The 23,587-nt window shown below is 42.3% G+C and overlaps 2 protein-coding genes across 2 annotated transcripts in view; both read left to right on the forward strand.

Annotated features, from left to right (window-relative positions):
* Nucleotides 1–9,921, forward strand: part of mtss1la (MTSS I-BAR domain containing 2a) — a 35,976-nt gene extending 26,055 nt beyond the window's left edge. The window contains 8 exon segments of the mRNA XM_034223331.1: nt 1,473–1,630; nt 2,391–2,498; nt 3,208–3,305; nt 6,024–6,156; nt 6,818–6,892; nt 7,598–7,768; nt 7,920–8,085; nt 8,466–9,921. Coding sequence (XP_034079222.1) covers nt 1,473–1,630; nt 2,391–2,498; nt 3,208–3,305; nt 6,024–6,156; nt 6,818–6,892; nt 7,598–7,768; nt 7,920–8,085; nt 8,466–9,268 — 1,712 coding nt within the window. The 3' untranslated portion in view covers nt 9,269–9,921.
* Nucleotides 9,922–15,209: 5,288 nt separating this feature from the next.
* LOC117550817 (neural-cadherin-like) overlaps nt 15,210–23,587 on the forward strand; it is a 109,884-nt gene continuing 101,506 nt past the window's right edge. Inside the window, 1 exon segment of the mRNA XM_034223368.1 lies at nt 15,210–16,209. Within this exon segment, the coding sequence (XP_034079259.1) occupies nt 15,210–16,209 (1,000 nt within the window).

Consider the following 23,587-nt stretch of genomic DNA (forward strand, 5'->3'; position numbering starts at 1 on the left):
GCTAACCAGCTGCCCAATGTAGCTTTATGTTTTGATTGCTGTCTTCTCATTTAACTCTCGAAAAGAAAGCAACTTTCCCCAAATATCTAACATTGAGTATTCTTTTACCTGAACTTGAAACTCATTGTCGAAATCCAAACATTGAAGATGTAAGTTATATATGTAAATAAACAGGCTTAGGTCATGGCAGGAATAGAACAGGTGTTCCTAATGGCATTACCGACAGCTCTGTTCTATTTAAGTATCCACAATGCAGTGCAACAGGACCCTTAAACTGAAGCAGCTAAATGGTATTTATTTAGCCATCATAAAATGTATCACTCATTCAAATGCAGCCTTTCAACTCTCTAAAAGCCTCTTAATAAAGTAAGAACTGCCCATTTTTGGCAAAGTATCTCTTAGACAATCTTTCATTCCTCTCAGTAATTTTAGCGTCTTTGTCTTGAGCTGACATTTGGCTCCCCTTAGCGAAGTGCTAAAAAACACTCCCAGAGACCTAAACTTTGGTTTTAAGGGCCTATTAATTGGCAAGCTGTCATTCTCATGGGACTCTTAATTTAATCAGTGTCATAATACGCTGGTGCTCTGCAATATTAGCCAATTAAACTGTTATTTATAAATCGCATAGAAGGTGCCAGTCAAAGTATAAAAGACAATAGGACTGTTGGAATAACTATGATATAAGAAACATAGCAAAAACCAAATCTGTGCAATCGTTTTCTACATAAGCTGATGAAAGATATTTTTTTTCTTCAGTTGGACTATAGACATTTTATAAAGAATAAAACATGGAGTAGACATCTGGACAGGGGTCTTGTTTAGTACAGAATATCTGCAGACAAAACTATTTTTCTTACTTATATTTTTCAAGTTTATAGATAGTTACAAAGAGTACATTGTTTAAGATTAAACCAAAAATGGTAAGATATATCAGGTGTTTTTTTCTGGCAGTGTAATTGACGCCATCAGTGACAGAAAATATGGCATCTCCATTTTCATTTTCATTTTCATTTTCATTGCAACCTTTTATTCTTTTGCCTTCCTTCATCCATCATCTAGTGTCATTGTGGTTTGCAATCATGAATAACTCTTTAGAAATTCTCTTAACATCCATTTCAGGACATTCAAGTCACCACCAGTTGTTTTGCATCAGTTCACGATTGTTGACATGATTTAGCGTCCACTCATTCCCATGAACATGAATCATTTGAGTGTAATGTTTGTCAGTGTGTTGACCTTTAGTACACAGCAATTTATCATTATGTGTTCTAATCATCTCTCATTTGTTTTACTCTTTCCCTCCACCCTGAACTATGTCCACTTTACTTCCTTCACATCCGCCCCTCAATTTCTCAATCTCTCTTCATTCCTCCTCCTCTCTTATCTTTCTTTACTCAACCCTCCTCACATCTTCCCTCCCGCCGCCCTCCCCTCTTCTGTGTGTCTGCACCCTTTGCTTTGCATTTTAATAGGCCGGGGTAACTTGCGCCCCCAGCTGGACAGTGCCATGCAGGACGTGAGTGACATGTACCTGCTGATGGAGGAGACGGAGAAGCAGGCGGTGCGCAGAGCCCTGCTGGAGGAGAGGGGGCGTTACTGTACTTTCATTACCCTGCTGCAGCCTGTGGTGGTGAGGAACATTTAGACTTTGTTCACCTCGCTGGTGTAAATACATGTTTTGCAGATGTGGGAAGTAGTGGAGTACAAATACTTCGTTACTGTACCTAAGTATATTTGTCTGGTAACGTTACTTTACTCCACTACTTATTTTTCTGATTACTTTTTACTTTTCTTTCATACATTTTTAACACAAATGCCTGTACTTTATACTTCTTACATTTTCAAAACAGGCTCGTTACTTAAGTTTTAATCTGTCTTTGGAGGCAAGATCATTATTATTTAGAGTCATTGCGTGCCTTTTTTAACACGATCCGTGTATCCATAATTTCCTGGTCTTCTCTAAAGAAGAGGGACCAATGGAAACGTTGTCATTTTGCCATTGTTCAGCTTCAAAACGTTCATTAGCTAACAATTACATTATTGTTCTATTCATATGAAGTGAGGTCAGTTACTCTTTAAAACAGTTGGTAGTTATGGGTACTTTTTACTTAAGTACATTTCGAAGCCCATTCTTCTTTACTTTTACTTGAGTAAAGAAGTTTAGTCAGTACTTCTACTTTTACCAGAATCTTTTTAAACACGAGTATCTGTACTTTTACTTGAGTAAAGAAGTTTAGTCAGTACTTCTACTTTTACCAGAATCTTTTTAAACACAAGTATCTGTACTTTTACTTGAGTAAAGGATGTGTGTACTTTGCCATCCCTGATGTTTTCCTTTGTTGCTGATGTAGTCGCTGTTTAATTTGACCCATCCTGCTTTCCCCCTCCAGAATGCAGAGATAGCCATGCTGGGAGAAATAACACATTTACAGCCAATTGTTGATGACCTCACTTTGCTGACTGAAGACCCCCACAAGCTGCCACCCGCCAGTGAGCAGGTAAGGGCTGATAATGATTCTACTGATGCTGCTGCTACACTTATTATCTGACATGCACAGATGGGCAGGTTATTTTGATCAAAATCAAATCCACTTTGTGTGATTACATTTCACAGTTTTAATGAGTCTGTTGATTCTATCCTTTTATAATAACGACCAATAGGATCAAAACAAACACATAATCGATCCAACAAACAATTATTTTTGGTATAACAAAAGCCATATTTTGTGTCAGGGGGCAGAGAAGTTCAGATTGATTTACTCTTGTGTTTTTATTTTATTGAACTAAGACTATAGACGAGGCTATTATTCCAATAGAGATACATGACTGTGTCCCTGGTATATTATATACAAAAATAGCTCCTATGCCTTGGAGCATAACATGCGTGGCTATATGCTCGTGAAAAAAGTTGCTAACACATAATTATACTATTAACTCCTGATTGAGTAACACTTGCTTAAAAATACAATGCTTAGCTGTTTCAGGAAATTATAAAGCCTTTTCTGAAATCGACATACCTTCCCTATTACGATTGCACCACACCATGGCTAAACTGAGTGATTTAAAATGAATTCTTCCCCCTTGAGCACAGCTTGTCGAATAACTTTTTGAGGAGATGAGGATACAAGTCCCAATTAGCATTTTTTGTATTACTATTTTAACAATTACACATATATATCATCACCATATGATTATGTGTTGCCGCAGGTCATCCGGGACCTGAAGGGCTCCGACTACAGCTGGTCCTACCAGACCCCCCCTTCCTCCCCAAGCAACACAGGCTCCAGGAAGAGCAGCATGTGCAGGTATAAACACACTCGTATACACACACCCACCCCTTGTTGCTCTTTGTTCTCTGTTCAGCGTGCATTGTTTCATATACCATGTCAGATGTGTTGCTACGGGCGGACTATTATTCATGCTGGATCTGAGCTGTCATGTTGTTTTGAGTAAACACCTATGCACAGTCTTGATTTCAACTCTGTTATTACACCAAAAAGCAAAGACAAAAATGTATAAAGTATGTCATGAATACAGGTGCTGGGGACCCCCTCCCCCCACCACCACAGAGCCACACTATCAGTGACAGGCGACATGCACTACACGGTGTATCTTGCCAGCTTCTCCGCTCGTGCTCGGGGCAGATTTGCACTTCTCAAGCTTCTTACAGCCAGATTAGCTCCAAAGCTGTAAAACATTACAGCCTGACAGCCGTGATCCTAGACGAGAACCAAGTTTTACATATTTGAAAGTCTAATGATGAAAAATGTGGGTCAAAAGAGCTTTTTGGGTCAGGAGAGGAGATTCTCTTTACATATAAACCCTTGAAATGTTCAGTTAAAGGAACATCAAGCCTCGAGTCACCCTGCTTTAATGTTACGGTTCATGAAATAACATCACTGATATCTTTACCAATTAACACAGCAGCATATTTTTTGTATTCTACATTTATTGTCAACGCAGCCACTTAAAGGAATGACGCAAAACCGGCTTGACCGATGTCAATGTTTTAGTTAATAATCATAATAATAAATTGTATTTCTATAGCGCTTTAATAATAATAATAATAATACATGGGACTTTTATAGCGCTTTTCATGAAACTCAAAGACGCTTTTTTTCATCATTAAAAACCTTTTTCATAACAAAGTTGTGGGGGATTTTCAGTGGTATATGGAAATTCAAAAAAAGTGGCCTTTTATGTGCAGACCTACTTGGTTATTCATCTGTTTCTGATCAAAAGACAAACACAATGAAGCAAAACGGAAGAAAAACAAGCTCTCTGAATGCTTATTAAAAGACACAGATGAGAGAGAAAGGGGCATAAGGACAGTGTAATGAATCATTTATAGTTATTTAATTTGTCATATTTAGTTGGCATTCCTCCACAAGCCTCATCCCAGGGGAAAAAGATTAAGGAGAAGTGATAACTTCAGATCAATTCCGGAGGAGGAGGAGGAGGAGGAGGAGGAGGAGGAGGAGGAGGAGGAGGAGGAGGAGGAGGAGGAGGAGGAGGAGGAGGAGGAGGAGGAGGAGGAGGAGGAGGAGGAGGAGGAGGAGGAGGAGGAGGAGGAGGAGGAGGAGGAGGAGGAGGAGGAGGAGGAGGAGGAGGAGGAGGAGGAGGAGGAGGGGGAGGGGGAGGAGTACAGAGGGAAGGTGAGACGCATATGTTGCACATTTTCAAAGGCGTGGGTGACAAAGAGAAGCAACGCTGAGTGAGAATGACAGAGCAGGAGACAGAAAGCGAAGACGTTCAGAGGGAAAGCAAAATCAAAAGAAGGGATCAATGCTCTTTGATGCACCAAAATTAGAAGAATGGCATCATTTAGAATGTTCTCATAACACTGCCTCCCAGCTTTTGTGATACATTTTTCATGGAACTTGTTATCCTCTTTTGCACTGGCCTACACATCAATCTCCCTTTAACACGTTTCAGAACAAAATAAGCGGGGGAAAATGATGAAATCTTCATCATGATCCTGTTTCACATTCATACTGTATGTTTTTATGGAAGATTTACGATGCTCACGTAGACTCAAATCAAACAAGGGGAACATGTGAAATAAAAAAGGTATGCAGGCATTTACTCTGTCATAATTTAGAACAAACAACACGTTAAAAGGCAGTGATTTGTCTTTATTCCTTTAATGTTGATCTGACTGTTTCCATGCTACATGAAAATAATTGCCTCATAGCACAGGGAACAAAGTGAGGTGAGAGTCTTATCCCAGTTCAGTTTTGTCCCACAGAGATCAGCATGTTAACTAAATGCAAAGCACTGTCATTACTCAGCATAGGAAGGCATGAGGGGGCTTTTTCTTTTGAGAAGACAAAGATGCATCATTCATTTTCCAACTGAAACCCAAATAAGCAATCGCAGCTACAGTATGGGGCCAAACCGTATCCTTGCTTAAACAAACTGATAGCGGCCATGACAGACATCCTTTCACATTGAAATAGTTCCCTGTGGTCCAAAGGGCTGCACGAACACTACATTCAAAAACACATCAAAATAATTCTCAAACCCAAAATCAAAAATGTGCTGCAAGCTGCAAGCCATAGCCTCGCCCATGAGACCCTCATTATGAGATACGATAGTTGATTGTTTTAACATTTAACACGATAGTTGATTGGTTTAACATTTTTAAAATGTATGTTGCATCTTCAAACCGCTGTGCCTCTTCAAAGATAAAGTGTTCTTATTATTGACACATTAATGCGCCTCTATGCTGGAAAACACAGAAATGCAAAACACCTCTTCATTTTGTTTGTGCCATTTCAATGCGGCATATGATAAAACAAACTGATACATAAAAGGGAAATACAAATGACTTTTTCCCTTGTTAGATTTGTTTTCATTTGGTCAATAGAAATCCTCCATTTATTGAAATGATGACTCATTAGATGAAAACATAAGAGGAAAATACAAATTTCGATGTATTTCTTGGTGGATTTGTTTTTATTTGGTTGTTATCAATACTCCATATATTTTGAGTTTAAGCTCATGTGTTATCCTGTCAACAGCATTCTCCAGATGCCCTCTGCAGGCGCCCATCGGCTCAGCAGCGTCTCCTCCCACGACTCGGGCTTCGTATCTCAGGACGCCAACACCCACTCCAAGCCTCCATCACCCATGCCCTCTGACATCGCCAGCCAGGTAGCAAACTCAGCCATAAAACTGAAGTTTATTCTTCAATCAGGGGAAACTGGGGGGGGGGGGATTATGTCAGCAAAACCAGTAACAAATCAGACTTCCTCTAAATCCCTCAGGCCAAACACACAGAAACACACCACTTTATTGTCAGTGTAGATCTACTACAATTCTCTATACTCTATAAGATCAATCCTTTTCCATTGGGCACCTTCAATCTTGTCATGTTTGCATTTCAGACAAAAACACATAGGTCTCTATTAGAGAATAAAAGTGTTCCCCAAACCCAGACAGAGCTTATGGAGTTTTGCTGAAATGTAGAATTGTTATCCTCCAGACTGATAGTTATTCTGACTCTCACGGTCTGAACAGAGTGCAGAATACAGAATACAGAATACAGAATACAGAATACAGAATACACTGGGCACCAACTGATGCAATGTTCTTTTCTGAATAAATGATCTTAGAGGCTACTTTATTTTCGATATAGGCTATGGTCTATAGATCCCCTCAGAGACCAAAATACCTCCCTCCTCCTAAAGCTCATCAACACTCTTCTCCAACTCTCACCCTCTTCCTATGCATCTCTCATCTCTCACTCCTACCTTTCTCTCCCCTCTTCCTCTTTCCCTTCCACTTTGTTTTTACTCCATTTTCCATTTCCCAGAAATCAACAAGCTCAGCCTCCTCAGAGGCTTCAGAAACCTGCCAGTCTGTCAGCGAGTGCAACTCTCCCACGGCGGTTAGTACTGCATGCATCTAACCAATCTACTTGCTTTATTGAACACACACACATGCAGTCACACACACAAGCACTGTGCCATGCATTTCACCCGATGTTATCTATAGCTTTAAGAGGCCTGCAGGCTCTTCCTGACAGCCACAGTCTATTCATGGATGTTGAGCACTCTGACTTGTCTGTCCGTTCTGCAGTTTGGCTCATGCTCATCCTTCGGTACCTTCCGCCCTGCTTTCTCACACACTGGCACCATCAGACCTCTGTCTGTCATACTTCCTGCGTCCCCCACATTTAACCACTCCCCCGGATCCAACACCCCCTCACCCACATCAAAGATTCCTAGCTGGAAGGTTTGTTTTCATTTGCAATTTAACTTTTTTTTTTTCTTTCTTTTAAAACTTTGTTGCTTCTTTGCCTCTTGTGTTTTATTGCCTTCATGCACATTAATAAGCAACTAGATTAACCTCACAGTCACCATTTTGCTGTTGCTCATCAAGCTCAGTTTAGCAATATTTGCTAAACTGAGACCGCTTTATCATTTAACAACACTGGCATAGCTTGGTGCCCATGTCTACATCTGCATCTAACCAGTTCATGAGCCAAACCAGCAGTTTCTGTGTTTAACTGAATTGCACGACTGTTGGGCGGCAAACACTGAAGAGAGGCGCATATTTAGGACAGTCTTGATTGTTCTGTCTGCTGCTGCAGGACTGGGCCAAATCCTGCGAGCCATCACTGGCCAGCACTCTGCAGCGTAGGAGGGAGTCTATGGATAAGATGAGAGAACTGGAGGCTCCGCCCAGTCCACTGGGGTATTCTGGGATGCATCCCGATGATCCACACCGAGCAAGAATGGGCCCAGGAAGCATTGCAGCCAAGGTAAGAAGTCCTCATGGAGTAAAAATGTAAATGTCAGTATATAAATGTGCCCACCTTTTTAGAATGTTGTGAACTGCATATGTAAATGTGTGCTAATCTTTATGTATTTTCCATCTGCCTGTGTGTGTGTGTGTGTGTGTGTGTGCTTCAGCATGGTGAGGTGCTCTCTCCGGCAGCCAGTACTCTGGCCATGGTCCTGACCAGAGGCCTCAGTATGGAGCAGCAGAAGAGCAGCAGGGACTCTCTGCAGTACTCCAGCGGCTACAGCACCCAGACCAACACCCCATCCTGCTCCGAGGACACCATACCCTCCCAAGGTAACCCGTCCTTAACAGTTCTTCAGGGTCAAACATACATGGTTAGGCCAGTCACGATATTTACGTTATTCACAAATCGCACGGTATATGAAATGTTCTTATGGATGAAAATGTCATTGCTCTTTCTAAGGGTGTACTTGCATCATTAAGCTTTTATATAATCATATTAATGCCATCAAATATTCCTGAAATAACAGTAAGATTGTTATCGCAATAGGTTTCTTGGACAATACATTGTCTTTATAAATTTCTGAAACATACTTGTGTATTTTGAACAAGATATGATTTCTTCAAGATATCTCCCTCAAACAAAGTTGTTTTCTGTGTTTATTATTATTCAGAGGAAAAATATAGATGCTCATGACTCACTGTCACCTCAGGTTCGGATTATGAATGCTACTCTCTCAATGGGGATGCTGACAGCGAAGGACAGGCAGACTTTGACAAGTCCTCCACCATCCCACGCCACAGTAACATCGCTCAGAGCTACCGCCGCATGATCCAGACCAAGAGGCCTGCCAGCACCGCAGGTCTGCCTGCAGGTAAGACCCTGCAGGGCACTACAAACGGTGCAGGGGGGAGCAGCTCCGCAGTCATCACCTCAGGGACGGCCACCATTCGCCGGACGCCATCTTCCAAAACTGGGGTGAGACGGACGCCATCCACAACTGGCCCCATTCCCATCCGGCCCCCCATCGTGCCGGTTAAGACCCCCACAGTGCCAGATTCCCCGGGCTATGGCAGCCCGTCACAGTACCATGCCGGCAGCGAGGAGTTTCTGTACGGTGATGACCCAACTGCTGGTGACTACATGAGGGCTTCTCCAAAGCGGATGAGCCTCCCCGATACAGCTTGGGGCTGTGGAGGAGGGGCGGACAGGACCCTTTACACCCAGCAGGCCCTGGGCATGGCTGCCCACAACGCTGAGGAAGACCCTCAGCTCGCTGCCAACCGCCACAGCCTGGTGGAGAAGATAGGGGAGCTGGCAGCCAGCGCAAACGCCCTCGGTGAGGGGAACTTCTCTTTCCACAGCCCACTGCCAGGGGATCCGGCTCGGTGTGTGCCGCAGGAGCCGTCCTCCACTACCCAGGAGGACAAGGATATGCTGGTGTCTATACGCCGGGGAGTGAAGCTCCGCAAGTCAGTGACTGATGACAGGTCGGCTCCCAGGTTCTTTCGGTAGCTGTCGGAGAAGAAGGCTGTGAGGAGGCAGCCGTGGTGCCCTTATTTACAAACTGAAGCTTTGTAGTGAGATGAGACAGCACTCATGTGACACATAAACTGAGGTACAAGTTATAAAGAGGATGTAATGTGGTGAATGAAGGCCAGTTCACAGAGTAAAGAGTGGACAACGTTAAGTCAATTAATGTCTTGTATGTATTGCGTACGTACAAAGTAATCCATATTCTTTTGGTTTTTATTCTTCTCTTTTGTTATTGTCTGTGGGCTTTGTGGCTGTGCTCTCTGCTCCCTGTGTGACTGCTTGTTTCAGCCCAGTTTGTTCACTATTGCCCCAGTGATGAGGATGTCACTGCTGTAGAGATCAAATGCTTTGTGTCTTTGTTTTTCTTGCTCTTATGATTATTATAATATTGTGCATTTCTTAATTAACAAAGGCCGCCTGTCAGTAAAAAGTGATGGGCACAGTGCTCTGTGAGCCTGTTTGTATGTTGTGTTTCTCATCATTACTGTACAAGTACCGTATTACTGTTTTTGTTTAATAAGGTGAGCAGCAGCTGTGTAAGTCATGTAAAATAGAAGCAATATGGCAGTGCTTTTATTGCTGTACTGTACTGTCAATATATTCTGCAATTAAACAGGCTTTTTACTGTTAAATTGCTTGATTGTCTTTGTCAAAAAGGTATACAGAAACTATTTCATCCATTGTGCCCACAATGCAGACAATTTCTTGGTTTTAGGTATTCACCAAATTGTATTAGATTACCAATATATGTAAATCTATTTTTCCATTTTTTTAAATTTTAATCTCTTTAGATTTATGTAACCATCATTTTTTTATTCGAAATTCATTCCTTCTGAGCTTTCTCTACCTCACAATTTATACTGCACTTAAACTTAGTATGTTATGATTTGTGTAGTAGCCTACTGTAATCTTTATTTCCCCAGCGGTCTGTGTGCGGTTGTTTTATCTGAAACCCAATTCAATTAGTTTTTCCTGGTAATTTTCTGCTCAATTCTATATAACATTGCCTGCAGTTATACTATTTACAACACTGCACTGAAAACAGAGGGGGGCGCCAGAGCCCCTTCACTGTGGCCGAGCTAAATGGCGCTAACAGGAAACAGAAATGGAAGACATCAACATTACGGTCTCAGTAGAGAGACATTTGGCTGGCTGGAGAGATGAGCGATACATGGGATGAAGAAGAAAGAAAGACGGTAAGCACGTCTCACAGTTCACAGCCTCCAGAACAAACCACTTTCATGTTACACCATGTGCACCAACAAGCTAGCATAGCCTACTCTTGTTTCAAAAGCACAACAAACATGGCCAAAACTGCAGGCTACCTCTTCACATTAATGACGTCAACTGCAAAAATAAACATTTTACGTAAACTGCCCCAGAGATTATATTTTGCAACAGTAGGCTATATAGTCCACATTATAGGTAGAAGGGGGGAAAAGGTGGAAGAAGTACTCAGTTCTTGTATTTAAGTAGGTACCAGAGAAGAATACTCTTTTATAAGTGAAAGTCCTGCATTCAAAATGTTATTCAAGTAAAAGAACAAAAGTATTAGCATCAAAATCTACTTAAAGTGCCATAAGTAGGAGTACTCATTATGCAGATCTGCCCATTTCAGAATAATATATGTTTTGATTATAATGATTGATGCCTTAAAGTGTTTATTAAAGGTGGAGCTAATTTACATTTCCTTGTATACTGCAGGGTAGATTGTGAATTTTACTCCAGGTGTAACTAAAGTGTTTAAGTGTATATGTTATTTGACATCATTAATCCAAATCTGTAAAGTAACTAAAGGTATTAAATACATGTAATCTAGTAAAAGTACACTATTTACTTCTGCATTGTAGTGGGGTAGAATAAGGCAGGCACAACATTGAAATACTCAAGTAAAGTACAAGTCCCTCAAAATTGTACTTAAGTACAGTACTTGAGTAAATGCAGTTACTTTACACCACTGGAAGCAGGCTATTTAAAATGTATATTCCCTGGCATGTATTATTCTTTAAATGATTGGTCCTGGGAAAACAACTTATAAATTGACTGTGCAAAGCTTTTTACCCCCATGGACAACAGTGATGATAAACAACGGGTCGTTCTCTGGATAACCGACTTATTGGAGTGCACTGCTGTGTGTAATATGTGCATAAAGTCAATTTAAGATAACTCTCAAGAAGCATGATAACAGTACACCTTGGACAAACAACAATAGAGTATAAGTGTGGAGGAATGAGGCGTTTTCAAGATATATGAATATTGGTGCCCTATTTTAATCCCTCTGAGTCATCCCTGATAGAGCTCGCTGATATACAAATAAAATTGGAGGCTGAGAAGGTCTGAATAGGACCACATTATAAAAAAATCAGACAGTTGGATCCAGTGGGCTATCTATAATGAGGGCTGGATGTTTCTTGTTTTGGTCCCATGAGTAAATCCTATAGCAGGACCATCACAAGTGAAGGAATGAATAAATATGCCTGGCATAGGAAGACTCAACGTCATAATCCCCCCTGCCTCATAAATAGCTCATCATTGAATTTACACTATTAGCCTTGAACTGGCCAAGTAATGGAATTTGGCTGGGGCTTGCTTGGATAATTAACTGAGAAAATAATTTAGGAGTTTGGTTTGAATCCGAGTATATGTTCTCACTCTCTTAACTGTGTTTCAAAGAGAACATCATCACTGCCAAAACAATCTCACCTCTTAGTTGGGTAGAGCGAGAGGGACACCAAGCTCTGCTAATTCTCATTTTCTTCTCTTTTTCCATGCCTTTTGATGATGTGAGGAATCTTTCCATGTGCTATTAGGGAGCCGTGATTGTCGGAGGCTAAGAATGAGATAGTGTTCAAATCAATGAACGTTTCTTAGTGTGCTAATCACTTGGGCAATCCGGGCTACACTAATCAGAATGTAGATATAATAAATATAAATATAATGTAGACTTTTATCGAAACAACAGGCCATGCATTAATCATGAAATTATTTTTGGCTTTTTCAGACAAAGTGGCTGCCGTTTTATTTGCTGTTCTCGTTTAGCTGAGTCTGTCATTGAACAAACATCAGCTCTTGAGATGTGACATTCTAAGGAAAAGGCTCAAATATGCTGGGTAATTGGGTGGTTTGGTTTTGTTGCTGTTTTTCTCACACCTGACACGTCGTTCCATAATTAATAGCTCTATTAATAAACAGTTCTACAGCACTGCTTAAGCACTACAGTAGGTATAGGAGCCCTTAGGGGATCACAGATCAAATCTAATAAGCCGTACCTAATACATGTGGGAAATGTCTTTATATTTATCCAGCTCCTTTAAATGCTTTCTGCCTTCAGGTAGTGATGAGGGGGAAATGTCCTGAGGGGCTCGTATACAAAGGAACGCGATGATGAATGTTACTATAGAGCTGTTGCTCCTGTCGTGCTGTTACCAGAAATGTCTCTTTGCAGCTCTTCAATGGGAACATGTGGGGTAAGATTTCCTTAAATGTTCTCAGACGCATAACAACCAGAGATGCTTAGTCATCCATTGTAATTGTCCCGTCATGCTTTAATAAACTTGCCTTTTGCGACCAATTATTTCATTGACTTTCGGCAAGAACACTTTTGTTAAAGACTTTTTAAACACTCTATGGCTTAAATCTCCTATTAACTGATGCTAGTTCCAAGTACTCCAGACATTATTTGAACCCATTTCCTGTTTGTTTGTGTGGATTTTTCACCCCTCTGCTTTTCCAGGAAGAATAATGTACATTATGGGACCTCCATCCCCTTAAATCCCATCATCCCCTGTCTCTAAGGAGCACAGAAGCAGCAGTAGAATGTTTTAAATGCTACAAGGCTACAACCTTCGCCTTCAAAAGCTAGGTCTGCCTCTGTTGGAGTGAGGGGAATGGATTCGGTCAATTATTCATCAAGTAAGCATGAAGCTTTCTAATGTTCGTCGGCTGCTCTCTTCACTGAGATTTTCTCCCTTTAATGCCCTGCAGCTCTCACTTATCTGTCGAAGAGGGATGACGAGACTATTTCATGATATTGTAATATATATTTCATTAACGCTTTGTTGTTTTTTATGTGGTGTATGTTGGTGTTTTATCTCACAGGATAACTGCTGCCCTTAAGTAAACTATCCCTCTCACTCTGGCCTGGCCCTGTGATCGAATTAGCCTTTGCTACAGCTATCTCCCATGCTGGCAGTCATGGTGAATTTTACCATGTGAGACAACATGATAAAAGACAGGGTTTGATTTGCGTTCATGAAGCACTTACGAAGTTCAAAGAGAAGTTACACAGAGCAAAATTGAGAGTGCTGAGGCCTCAGACAGTTCACACAGGGTCTATTTTACATATCACAATTTCACCTCTAAATGTTACAAGCGGTCATTTCCCGTCACTAGGCTCCCTGTCACAGTTTGCTCTGAGGCTATTTTGTTGCACATATTTTTGAAATGCCTTCCCTCCTCAGGTCAGACACCAGCGAGCGTGGGATGGCTCATGTGTCTTGGTGACACAGCTTGCACCGCGTGAAAGAAAACAGCGATCAACCAATATGAGGTTTGTGCTCCAGCTGCAGGCTGTGATTCAAAATGGTCTCGGGGCTCACACCGACAGTTACCGGAGTTATTGCCTGAAAAGAACAGTTTGCTGCAGAGGGTGGATTGGGCTAAAATTGCAGTGATGGATTGTGGTTACAAATGGATAAGGATCCTTCAGCGGGAGCTTTGAGTTTCCAAACTGAATACAGATGTAGCCTATGTGTGTGAGCGGAGGAATGGCATTGAATTACTTGTCCAGCATAACACCACATCCCTCGTTGCATATGCATATTGATCCATGCCGGTCTTAACGCAAAGGTTGACATGACATGGGAGACAAACTCGATAGGGTGTGCAGCCGTGCTCTCTTACCAATTATTTTTCTTTTTGAGGATTCAGAGCCTTACTGTCAACGTAATATTTAGTCTCCTGACTTGTCAGAGAAGTGAGGGGAATTGGAAGTGTGCAGTTGGCGGAAATTAGCAGCAGACACCTACAGATTAGGTTTAGAGTGCTCTTGGTGCTCTAGACAGGCGGACGGAAGGGAGAGCAATCAGGGTGAAGATGTTTCTGTGAACTTTGGTTTGCAAAGACGTAAGAAGCTGTATCATTTATATTGATGCATTAACCCGTTTTTTTTTCTTCAAGCTGTAAATATTGTGTGCAGATCTTTTTTGCAGGAATGCAGTGCATTGAAGAAGCTTCATCCTCTAGTTCAAAGGGGAATTCAGGTCATGGAATCAGTTTGTCAGACGGACAGGAGGAAGCTGAGTGCAGTGCATGAGTGATTCCTCTTTCAACAACAGCTGTCAAAGTGTTCTTGAGCAAGGCAGCCCCAACTGCTTCACTGGAGCCAGTATTAGTTTTTTGGACAGTGTTAAAAGGAGGGGTGTTTACTCGGCTTTCCCTGACAGGAAGGATGAGTGATTTTCACTCTATCAACACTCCAAGCTGAGAGCGGATTTGTGTCATACAGCTGGGGATGCTCCTGCTGCGTGCGTGCACTGCAGGCTCAACCGGGCGCGAGCAGCTTTGAGGCAGGGACCCTCCTGACCAGCTCACAGGGTGAGGTTCACCGAGGAGCTCTGTCCACTGTGCGCCGCCACGCCCCCGCGCTTGGCGCTGTCCAGTGCTCTGGAGCTGAACGCTGGATCCGAACACAAGCCCCACTCCCTGCAGCGCGAGGACTGCCTGCACGCGGCCGAGCTGCATGGAGCCCAGAGACGGATCTCTCAGGATGAAAAGGCTCTAAGTTGAGAGGGCTATCCGGGAAGGATCATAATGAGGATAACTATGACGGATATGTGTCTCAAGTGTTTCTCTTATCTTTTTTAATGCTTTCTTTGTTAACCCCTCTCTGTAGCTTGGAGGTACATAACTTACCACCAACATGATTTGGGGTATTTTGTTATGCTGCCTTCTAAAACCGGCTGCTGGATTTCAAACGCAGGAGCGGCTGCCTTTCTTCCACGGGCATGTTTTTGAGAACTCCCCGACTGCTTCCAAAGTGAACGGACTGAGCATTCCGGTGAGGCGCATCAACGCGCAAAAATGGTGCCCAGTCTCCGGGATGCACTTCAAACTGTACGGCAACGGCAGCGAAGATTTCCGCGCCTTCGCCCACCACAAGCGGGGGAATATATTGCTAAAAACTTCCCGGGTTTTAGACAGAGAGGCTCACTCAGAATACCTGCTGAGCGTCGGGGTTTGTTGCCAGACGTGCGTCTCGGAGTCTGTCGTCTCCCCGGTCGCCACGGTAAAAGTGGACGTTTTGGACACCAACGATCACGAACCGACTTTTCGCAGTGCAGACACCGTGCACATAACTTTAGACGACACCACTGCTCTCCGTAGTGTGGTGTGCAGGCTGCAGGCTGTGGACGCAGACAGCGGAAACAACGCAGAGTTAACATACATGTCCGTGCCCAACAATGGCAGTTTCTATGTTGTCCCGAAAACAGGGGAAGTTTTGCTGGTTGACTCAATCCTGGGGCTCCCCTATAAAGTCAAATTCTATGTTTTCGCCAGAGACCACGGGTGGCCCCCTCTGACCAGTAAAGGTGTTTTGGTTACTATATCTCCACAGAGGTGGGCCACGCGTCCTGCTGAATTAACGGGGTCAGGAAGAGGGGCACGGTGGCCGAGGGCTTTGCTTGACCCGGGCACGGTGGTTTTTCTCAACGTGTCTGAAGACGCCAGCGTCGGCTCGGTCATAACGAGCCTGAGCCCCAGCAGGTTTCCGTCAGCCGCCTACGAGTTGGTTTTCCCGGAGTCAGAGAGCTCCCCGGTGGCCGTGGGGCGCGACAGTGGAGATATCACGATCAGCAGCAGGCTGGATAGGGAGACAGAGCCTGTTCTGGAGCTCACTGTTAAGATTCAGGACAAACGAGGTGTGTAGAATATTCCTACATTAATCCGCACTTAAGTGATGTTGTGCAACACCCCCCCCCCCCCCCTCACGTTCCATCCCCCCCAGGAATTATTTGCATTGTGAGGATGATGCCCTATTTTAAATGGCCCTGCTGCAAATATCCATATGTGTTTGTGCTGCCACCTGGCCCTTCATCAGTGGCCCTTTACAGGCCTCCATCATATCCATACCGGGCTGTCAGTGTAGCTGCAGCTCATTCCACAGGTGTGCCTCATTATCACACATCCAGACACATACCAACAATCTTTTTTTTTTTACATTTCGAAATATTCTACCAATTTATTATGATATGCTTGACACATTTCTTGTGATCAGACATTATAAGCTCATTTGTAGCAGAGGGGAGATTGTTTTCCCTCTGTTTACGTTGAAGGGCCTTTGTGAACTGGTTAGGTATATCCTTGATTGACAGAGTTTGTGACTGTGAAGTTGTTTTCAGAGCGCTAATCCTTGCAGAGTGGCAAACCACTGCGACCCTTGCTCCCTCTCATCTGCCAGCATTACCCCTCTAATCCTCCTCATTCACTCTCTAGTCCCAGGGATTTGATGTGTAGCACCGCCACAGTCAGACAACCTCTCAAATTATTGAAGGAGAGATGAAACCAATGTTGTATCAGTTGCTCAAGTTTTGTTTTTCTCCCTCCGAAAAGATAGACTCCCAAAAAAACAACAACCAGGAAAACAAAAACAAGGAATCGAAATGATTTGCTTTGTAATTGAGCTGCACGGTGTGCGGGAAACAGTGTGTGCTGTTTTCAATTGAATTGCCTGCTGCTGTTACATTGCACAGCATGTTCTAGATTGTAACTGCACACCTGATTGGGCCACATTCTTACGATGGGGCGTGTGGAGTTTTTTTTAGAGGGAGCAAAAATAGTTGGATAGGGATTTTCCTTTAATGCACAGTTGCGTACCTCGAGTCTGACAGATATTTAGATACCTCCCTCCATTTTACCTCACTCACCTGCGTAGCTCTTTTCTCCTGATCAAAGGCATGGCATGTCCTTTATCCTGTGACTACCGCTTTTCTGACAGAATCCTTACATCTGGGAGTGCGAGAGGACAGGCTTTCTTCTTCTTGTCTCATACCCAATTCCCGCATACACCTCTCTGAGCAAAGGAGTCCATTTTAGCTGGGGTTTTTTATTTTCCATTTCTGGAGATTGGACCTAATCTCCCAAGTGAATTTGCTTCTTACCTTTGGATGTGATTTGGCCTGGTCGTGGCAATGCTCTGTCTCACAGATAAAGGCGTGGACAGAAAGAGAAAAATATGCTTTTTGTCATGTGTTGAAGGTTTGTTTGTATGCAAGTATGAGACTGCCATACTCAAATTCATCCCAGGTACGATAACAACAGTTTTAATAAGGCCCCATGTGTTGCATCGCCTCAATTTATTTCCCCTTTTGTGGACTCTCCGTAGCACAGAGCTGTCCGTGCTGCTGACAGTCACCTGCTGAATGTCAAACAGAAAGCAGTCTGCTAGCAGTTCAAAGAACATTCAATTCGGCAGCATTCAGTGCCCACCATAACAGTATGTATGTATATAGGAGTGGACAAAATAATGGGCACCCTCTACACAATCCAGAGCCATAGTATGAATAACTTGGCCTTGAAAACCAGTAGAGATCAAATAAACATCCCAGAGACAGGTTCAGGTTTTTATTTGTATTGCATCATCATGTATTCTACTGAATTGTTGCCTTTCATTTTTACAACACCTTGTGCATACCGTCGATTGCTTTCTAACACAGATGTACAAATGCTGGTGAAAAATCTTACTTCTGATCCTCCTCTTCTTCAACACTCAAATTGTAGCTTCCCATACTTGTGTTAAGGGCTGCAAAGGCCTAACATGGAAAAAACTGACATTGCAAAGCATTTTTTTCCCATATATATTTGGATATGTATAAATACAGGAAATCTCACACGATAATGACAAAGTACCTGTTTTTGGACAACATATTTCCTGTATAAGAGAAACATTTCCATATATATTACCCAAACAAATATTGTTGGTGTCTTTCTGCTGTTCCTCACCCATTTTCAGTTATTGTTGGACGACTGGAAGGCATGCTTTGGTTGTTTGATAAATTGATCAGGAATAATTGCTGTAGACCGTTCGCTGTGCATGTCACTCACTAGCCACAAACTCAGTGTATCCAACAACCCATTACTTATAGTAAAATATGTTCTCTCTGATGAACTTATCTTGAAAATACATCTTTATGTGAAGCAGCAACAAAGTTTTAGCATGACATGTTTGAGTTAATTGCATCCGCACATTGCATTATTGATCTTCCGTGGTATCTATTGAGCAACATTTATATTACAACTACCACAATTACCACAAAGCTATATCTTCCTGCTTTGTATGTAGACGTTGACTTTATTGATTATCTTCTAACAGGGTTCACTGCTTAATGTTTAGTGCCTTGGGTAATTCCGAGAATGCAAACATGTTTGTTGCAGTCTGTTGGGGGGAAATAGCACATGTGGGTATTAACTGGTGAATTATTATTGGCTAAATGTGTGTATTCATTAGCTGGTTAATGTGAGAATGAAATGCTAATCAGACTGGTGCGAGGCTTTCTTATGTTAATAAGTTTCCAGTGCGTACAGTGTTATGAGGAGAGCCATCTGAAGAGCGGTTATTTGTGCTGTTCAAATGGAGATTAAAAAGTCTAGTTTGACACTTAGATATCTCGGATAAATTATTCTGACACGCTGCAGATAAGGGGGAGATGGAACAGCAGTACTGGATTACTCTCAGTATGGGTCCACCCACGTTGACATACCTAAAAGAAAATGTGCTTACCAAAAACTCCCCTTGCTTACCCCCCCCCCCCCCCCCCCCCCCGGGGCTCTAAGAAGTGACTTGTTTGAACACTTACATGTCTTTGTACTCTGTTGTGTTAATCAAAACCAAAGTTTTTTTGGAATACATTTTGAATAATGAGGTTGTTATGTGCTAAGTATGCCAATTTACTGTCATGACAGCTTTGAAGAATTTCCATCCGTTTTTAAAAAGACAGATAGGCCTACATACACCAAAATGTGGTCGCTTCTCATAGTCATGGATTTAATTAAGATCATTTAATATATCTGATTTAATTAATCATGGTCTTGATTGCCATATCCTGCAGAAATCAACCCTCTTAATGTGATCATGCAACATAAGTCACATATGCCCGATCAGTGTGAACAGTGACATTGCCTAACTAGTTTAGGATTATTCTCATTTCTGGAGTAATAGTTCTTATATTACATATTCACTACGCTGTGATCCATTACGCCACTTTTTAATTATACCCGCAAAGTAAGGAATGACTTCTCCTTTGCAAAAAGAAAAAATAACATTTTCAGTTCATTTCTTTTCTTTTAATAATTACCTCACTCCAAACTTGTATAAATGAAATAAGAACAATTATGTTTTGTAACTTATGGTCAGAGTTTATGTATAAACCATTATTTTTAGGCAGCAGATATTTTAAGAAGTGGTGAAAGTCTGCATGCATTGACAGTATTGAAGGATCACCTGAAAAGTTATCACACTGTTCCTGTCACTCTGATTTATGGATGTTGAAATATATATTGACAGTAATTGTGATATTTAAATCACTTTCCTATTGAAGGAAATGATATCAAGTTAAAGGGGCCCTATTATGCTTATTTTCAGTTTCATATTTGTATTTAGTTCCTGTACAGTGACATGCTTTAATGTCCAAAGAGGTCTTTACCTTTCTCATACTACCTGCCTCTTTTCACCCTCTGTCTGAAACCAGAGCCCAGTCTGCTGTGATTGGTTAGCTGGCCGGCTCTATTGTGATTGGTCAACCGCTTGGAGATGTCCCGCCCCCTTATCACGTACAATATATTTGATCACTAGCATAATAGAGACTCATTAATAAAAGTTATTAATTTGCATAAAAAGAGACAAAACACACGATAAACAAATACAAAAATGAATTTGATTGATAGGCTATTTGTTATTTTGTTTCAAAATGCGCTCTTTAGCATGCAATACTATTCTTATTGTGAATTATTACGCCAGGATAACTGTGCAGTGTAAATCTGAATCAGCCCTCCCGATGCATCAGATTTAGCATACAGTAGCTTCACCTTGTTTGCCTGAGGAGTCTGTTCTTTCTCAGGGCCCCTTGATATTCCTCCTTTCTCCTTGACTAGGTCCCCTGCTAATGTCGGAGAAATATTTACCTTCTAAACTATATTCAGTGCACCAATAATCCCCGGAGAAAACAATGAATTGAGATTTTCTTCATAGCTCCAGTGTATCAAACCAGCAGTGTAAGAAGAACAGAAGAGGTAGCAGTAATGGAAGTAGGCCATGACTCACAGAAACTAGTTATGTGGTGTTGTTTTGAGGAGAGGGAGTGAAGGACCTCTGCAGCTCTTCCTGTAAAGGATTTCTGTTTGCCCACAGAGGACGTCAGTTTAGATTTGTATTGGTGGAGTTTTTTTCCTCTTCCTTTGCTTTTGGTTTGTCCCACCCGAAGAATCCTTTTCTCCACACCTGAGTAGGAATCTGTTAATGGTATTTGACGGTTTAGGAGGAGTATTGAACCAGCGTTGCAGTCCTTTGTGAGGTGGAGTGAGGGCTAGTGGAGTGGTTTCTTTCTCTCCTTTAGGTGTCCATGGGCAGGGTGGCATTCAGCCTGTGGTAATCACCGCTTCTCAGTCTGTTTCACCAGGCAACCTTATTCTGCTCTCTCTCCGTGCTCCTTCTTTTACTGTCTGCGTCTCATAGTCAACATCTTGCCTCATGCTGTCTTTAATCCAATTTCCCTTTCCTTACTACACCCCCCCCCAACACTATATTTGCATATTCCCCTTGCGATGTGAAATGAATTGAGAATACACCCGATCTAATTTTTTTTGTAATTTGTGACTGAGGCTGTTTGTTTAAGTAGAAAAACAATTTCACAAGAAGCTGCCTGCATTTATTCAATTTAGTAAAAATTGCCCGTGATGATTATGCTTTATAATGTGTGTGTGTGATTGTAAGCATGTGTGTGGTGGCTGCATGTGCATATACGTGAGGATTTCGTCCCCACCATGTACGAATCTAATCGTGTAAATGGGTTTGTGTTTCAGCCTGTTAACTGTTATGATTGTCCTTTCAGTATCCTCATACCCCGCAGCAGAGATCCTCAGATTTGTTGCCTCACAACATGCTGTGAAGCTGTAACATGCCGGCAGCATTTGATTTCTGCTCACTGGTCTCTCAGATAAACGGATGTGTCTCAGCAGCATCCCTGCAGTCCTCTCTTCTCTATAGTCTTTGCATGTATCTGATGCCAGGTAGGAGTGAATAGGTGTGTGTGTGTGTGTGTGTGTGTGTGTGTGTGGTGTGTGTGTGTGTGTGTGTGTGTGTGTGTGTGTGTGTGTGTGTGTGTGTGTGTGTGTGTGTGTGTGTGTGTGTGTGTGTGTGTGTGTGGTGTGTGTGTGTGTGTGTGTGTGTGTGTGTGTGTGTGTGTGTGTGTGTGTGTGTGTGTGTGTGTGTGTGTGTGTGTGTGTGTGTGTGTGTGTGTGTGTGTGTGTGTGTGTGTGTGTTAGGGCTGCACGATATTGGAAAAAACTGACATTGCGATTTCCCCCCCCTGCGATATATATTGCGATATGAAAACATACATGAATTGAAGAAAATACATTTTTTTCCCCCGCAAACCATCCTTTCTTGAACTTTAATGCTATACAATTGGTATTTTTTAAAACTATATTTAACCGGATGAAGGATTTTAGTCACGGACGTCTGGATCTTAAGTTATCAGAGTAACAAGCTGAGCTAGCTCGGTTAGCAGCGCCGAACTGCCCTGGAGAAACACATGAAACTACTTTATTCAGTGTTTTTACCTTTAATCGCCGGGTCCGTTTGCTTTGGAGATTTAATTGTGATTGGTGGTTTGCTGTGCATGCAGAGCCTGCATGTCACTCACTCAAGTACCCCTGACATGAGAGCCGTGCAAGTTTTCCTTTTGTAGCAAGCAGCAAAATAATTGTAACATGACGTGTTTGAGTTAATTTGCCTACTTAATATCGCAAGTCCTAAAAATAAAATTAAAAAAAGTAAGAAAATCGCACATCCACACGATGTGAATATCGCGCATGCGCATATCGCGATTATCGTCACGACACACTAGGCTTGTTTGAGACGCGTTGCGGCTCGCCTCGAAAGTAGACGAGAATAGCCGATTGCAGCCGGGGGAGGTCTCAAAAAGCTCGTCTGAAGTCGGACAGCTCGGAGTCGGCTTCGTCCTCTTCTTCTTCTTCTCTCGGTTTTTTGGCGGATTGCAAACAACTTTAAGGTGCATACCGCCACCTCCGGAGTCGGCTTGACTCGGTTTGCATTTATAAAAAATTCACACGTGTTTAATCGTTAATGTCAGATATGTACAAAGTAAATACATTTGTTCCTGCTCAAGATTAGATTCAACTTTATTGTTATTGCACATATTACAGGTACTGAGACAACGAAATGCAGTTTAGCTTCTAACCAGGTGCAACAAGCAGTAAAGTGAAAAGTAATGTACACAATCTACAGAATAAAATATAGAATGAATTGAATGATGAATAAACAGTGAGGGGTATGAATACACTAGATATACACAGCAGCCTGAGAGCAGTATGAACAGTGTGTATGAATATGCTAAGATATATAAAGTATGAAAACGGTAAGCAGTGCAAGTATAGTATAAAATATATGGATATTAATTTAATGATGATAAATATTGTGGAACAATGATGAAAAATGTGAATGGAAGTGGCGACGTAAAACGGACACAAAACAACAACAAACTTTTGCCGAGCCAATTGGAGAGTTTCATCAGCAGCACGTGGAAAAAACCACCAATGAGCGCTCAGCTCGAGATACCAGCGAGTCTTTTCCCATCAAGCATTTCGCTTCCGCAGCCCGTGGAGAGGAACTGCGCCGCCTCGCCGCGCCTCGCTCTCAAGGCTGCGGGCGTCTTTGTCCCGCGAGATTTCAACGTCTCATGTAGGCGAGCCTCCAGAGCAAGTCGGACAAAATGACTAACCATCATGCAACGCACTAGCAAGACGTTGATCGAAATTGCGCAGGTCTGCGCAGGTCTCGCTTGTCTCAAACAAGCCTAATATATCGTGCAGCCCTAGTGTGTGTCACAGTTTAAACAAAAAAAGATGGGATTAAGCGCAGAGAACAAGAGCAAGCCAGGAGGGGAGGAAGGAAAAGTAGTTTCCATGTGTGGAGAGATATTTAAAGTGGGAACAAGGCACTTCTTTCACGGGCAGAGAAAGGTCAGGACAAGCTGTAATGCTGGGGGCACCGCCACAGAGCGT

Source organism: Gymnodraco acuticeps, unplaced genomic scaffold (assembly GCF_902827175.1).
Source record: "Gymnodraco acuticeps unplaced genomic scaffold, fGymAcu1.1, whole genome shotgun sequence".
Taxonomy (NCBI): domain Eukaryota; kingdom Metazoa; phylum Chordata; class Actinopteri; order Perciformes; family Bathydraconidae; genus Gymnodraco; species Gymnodraco acuticeps.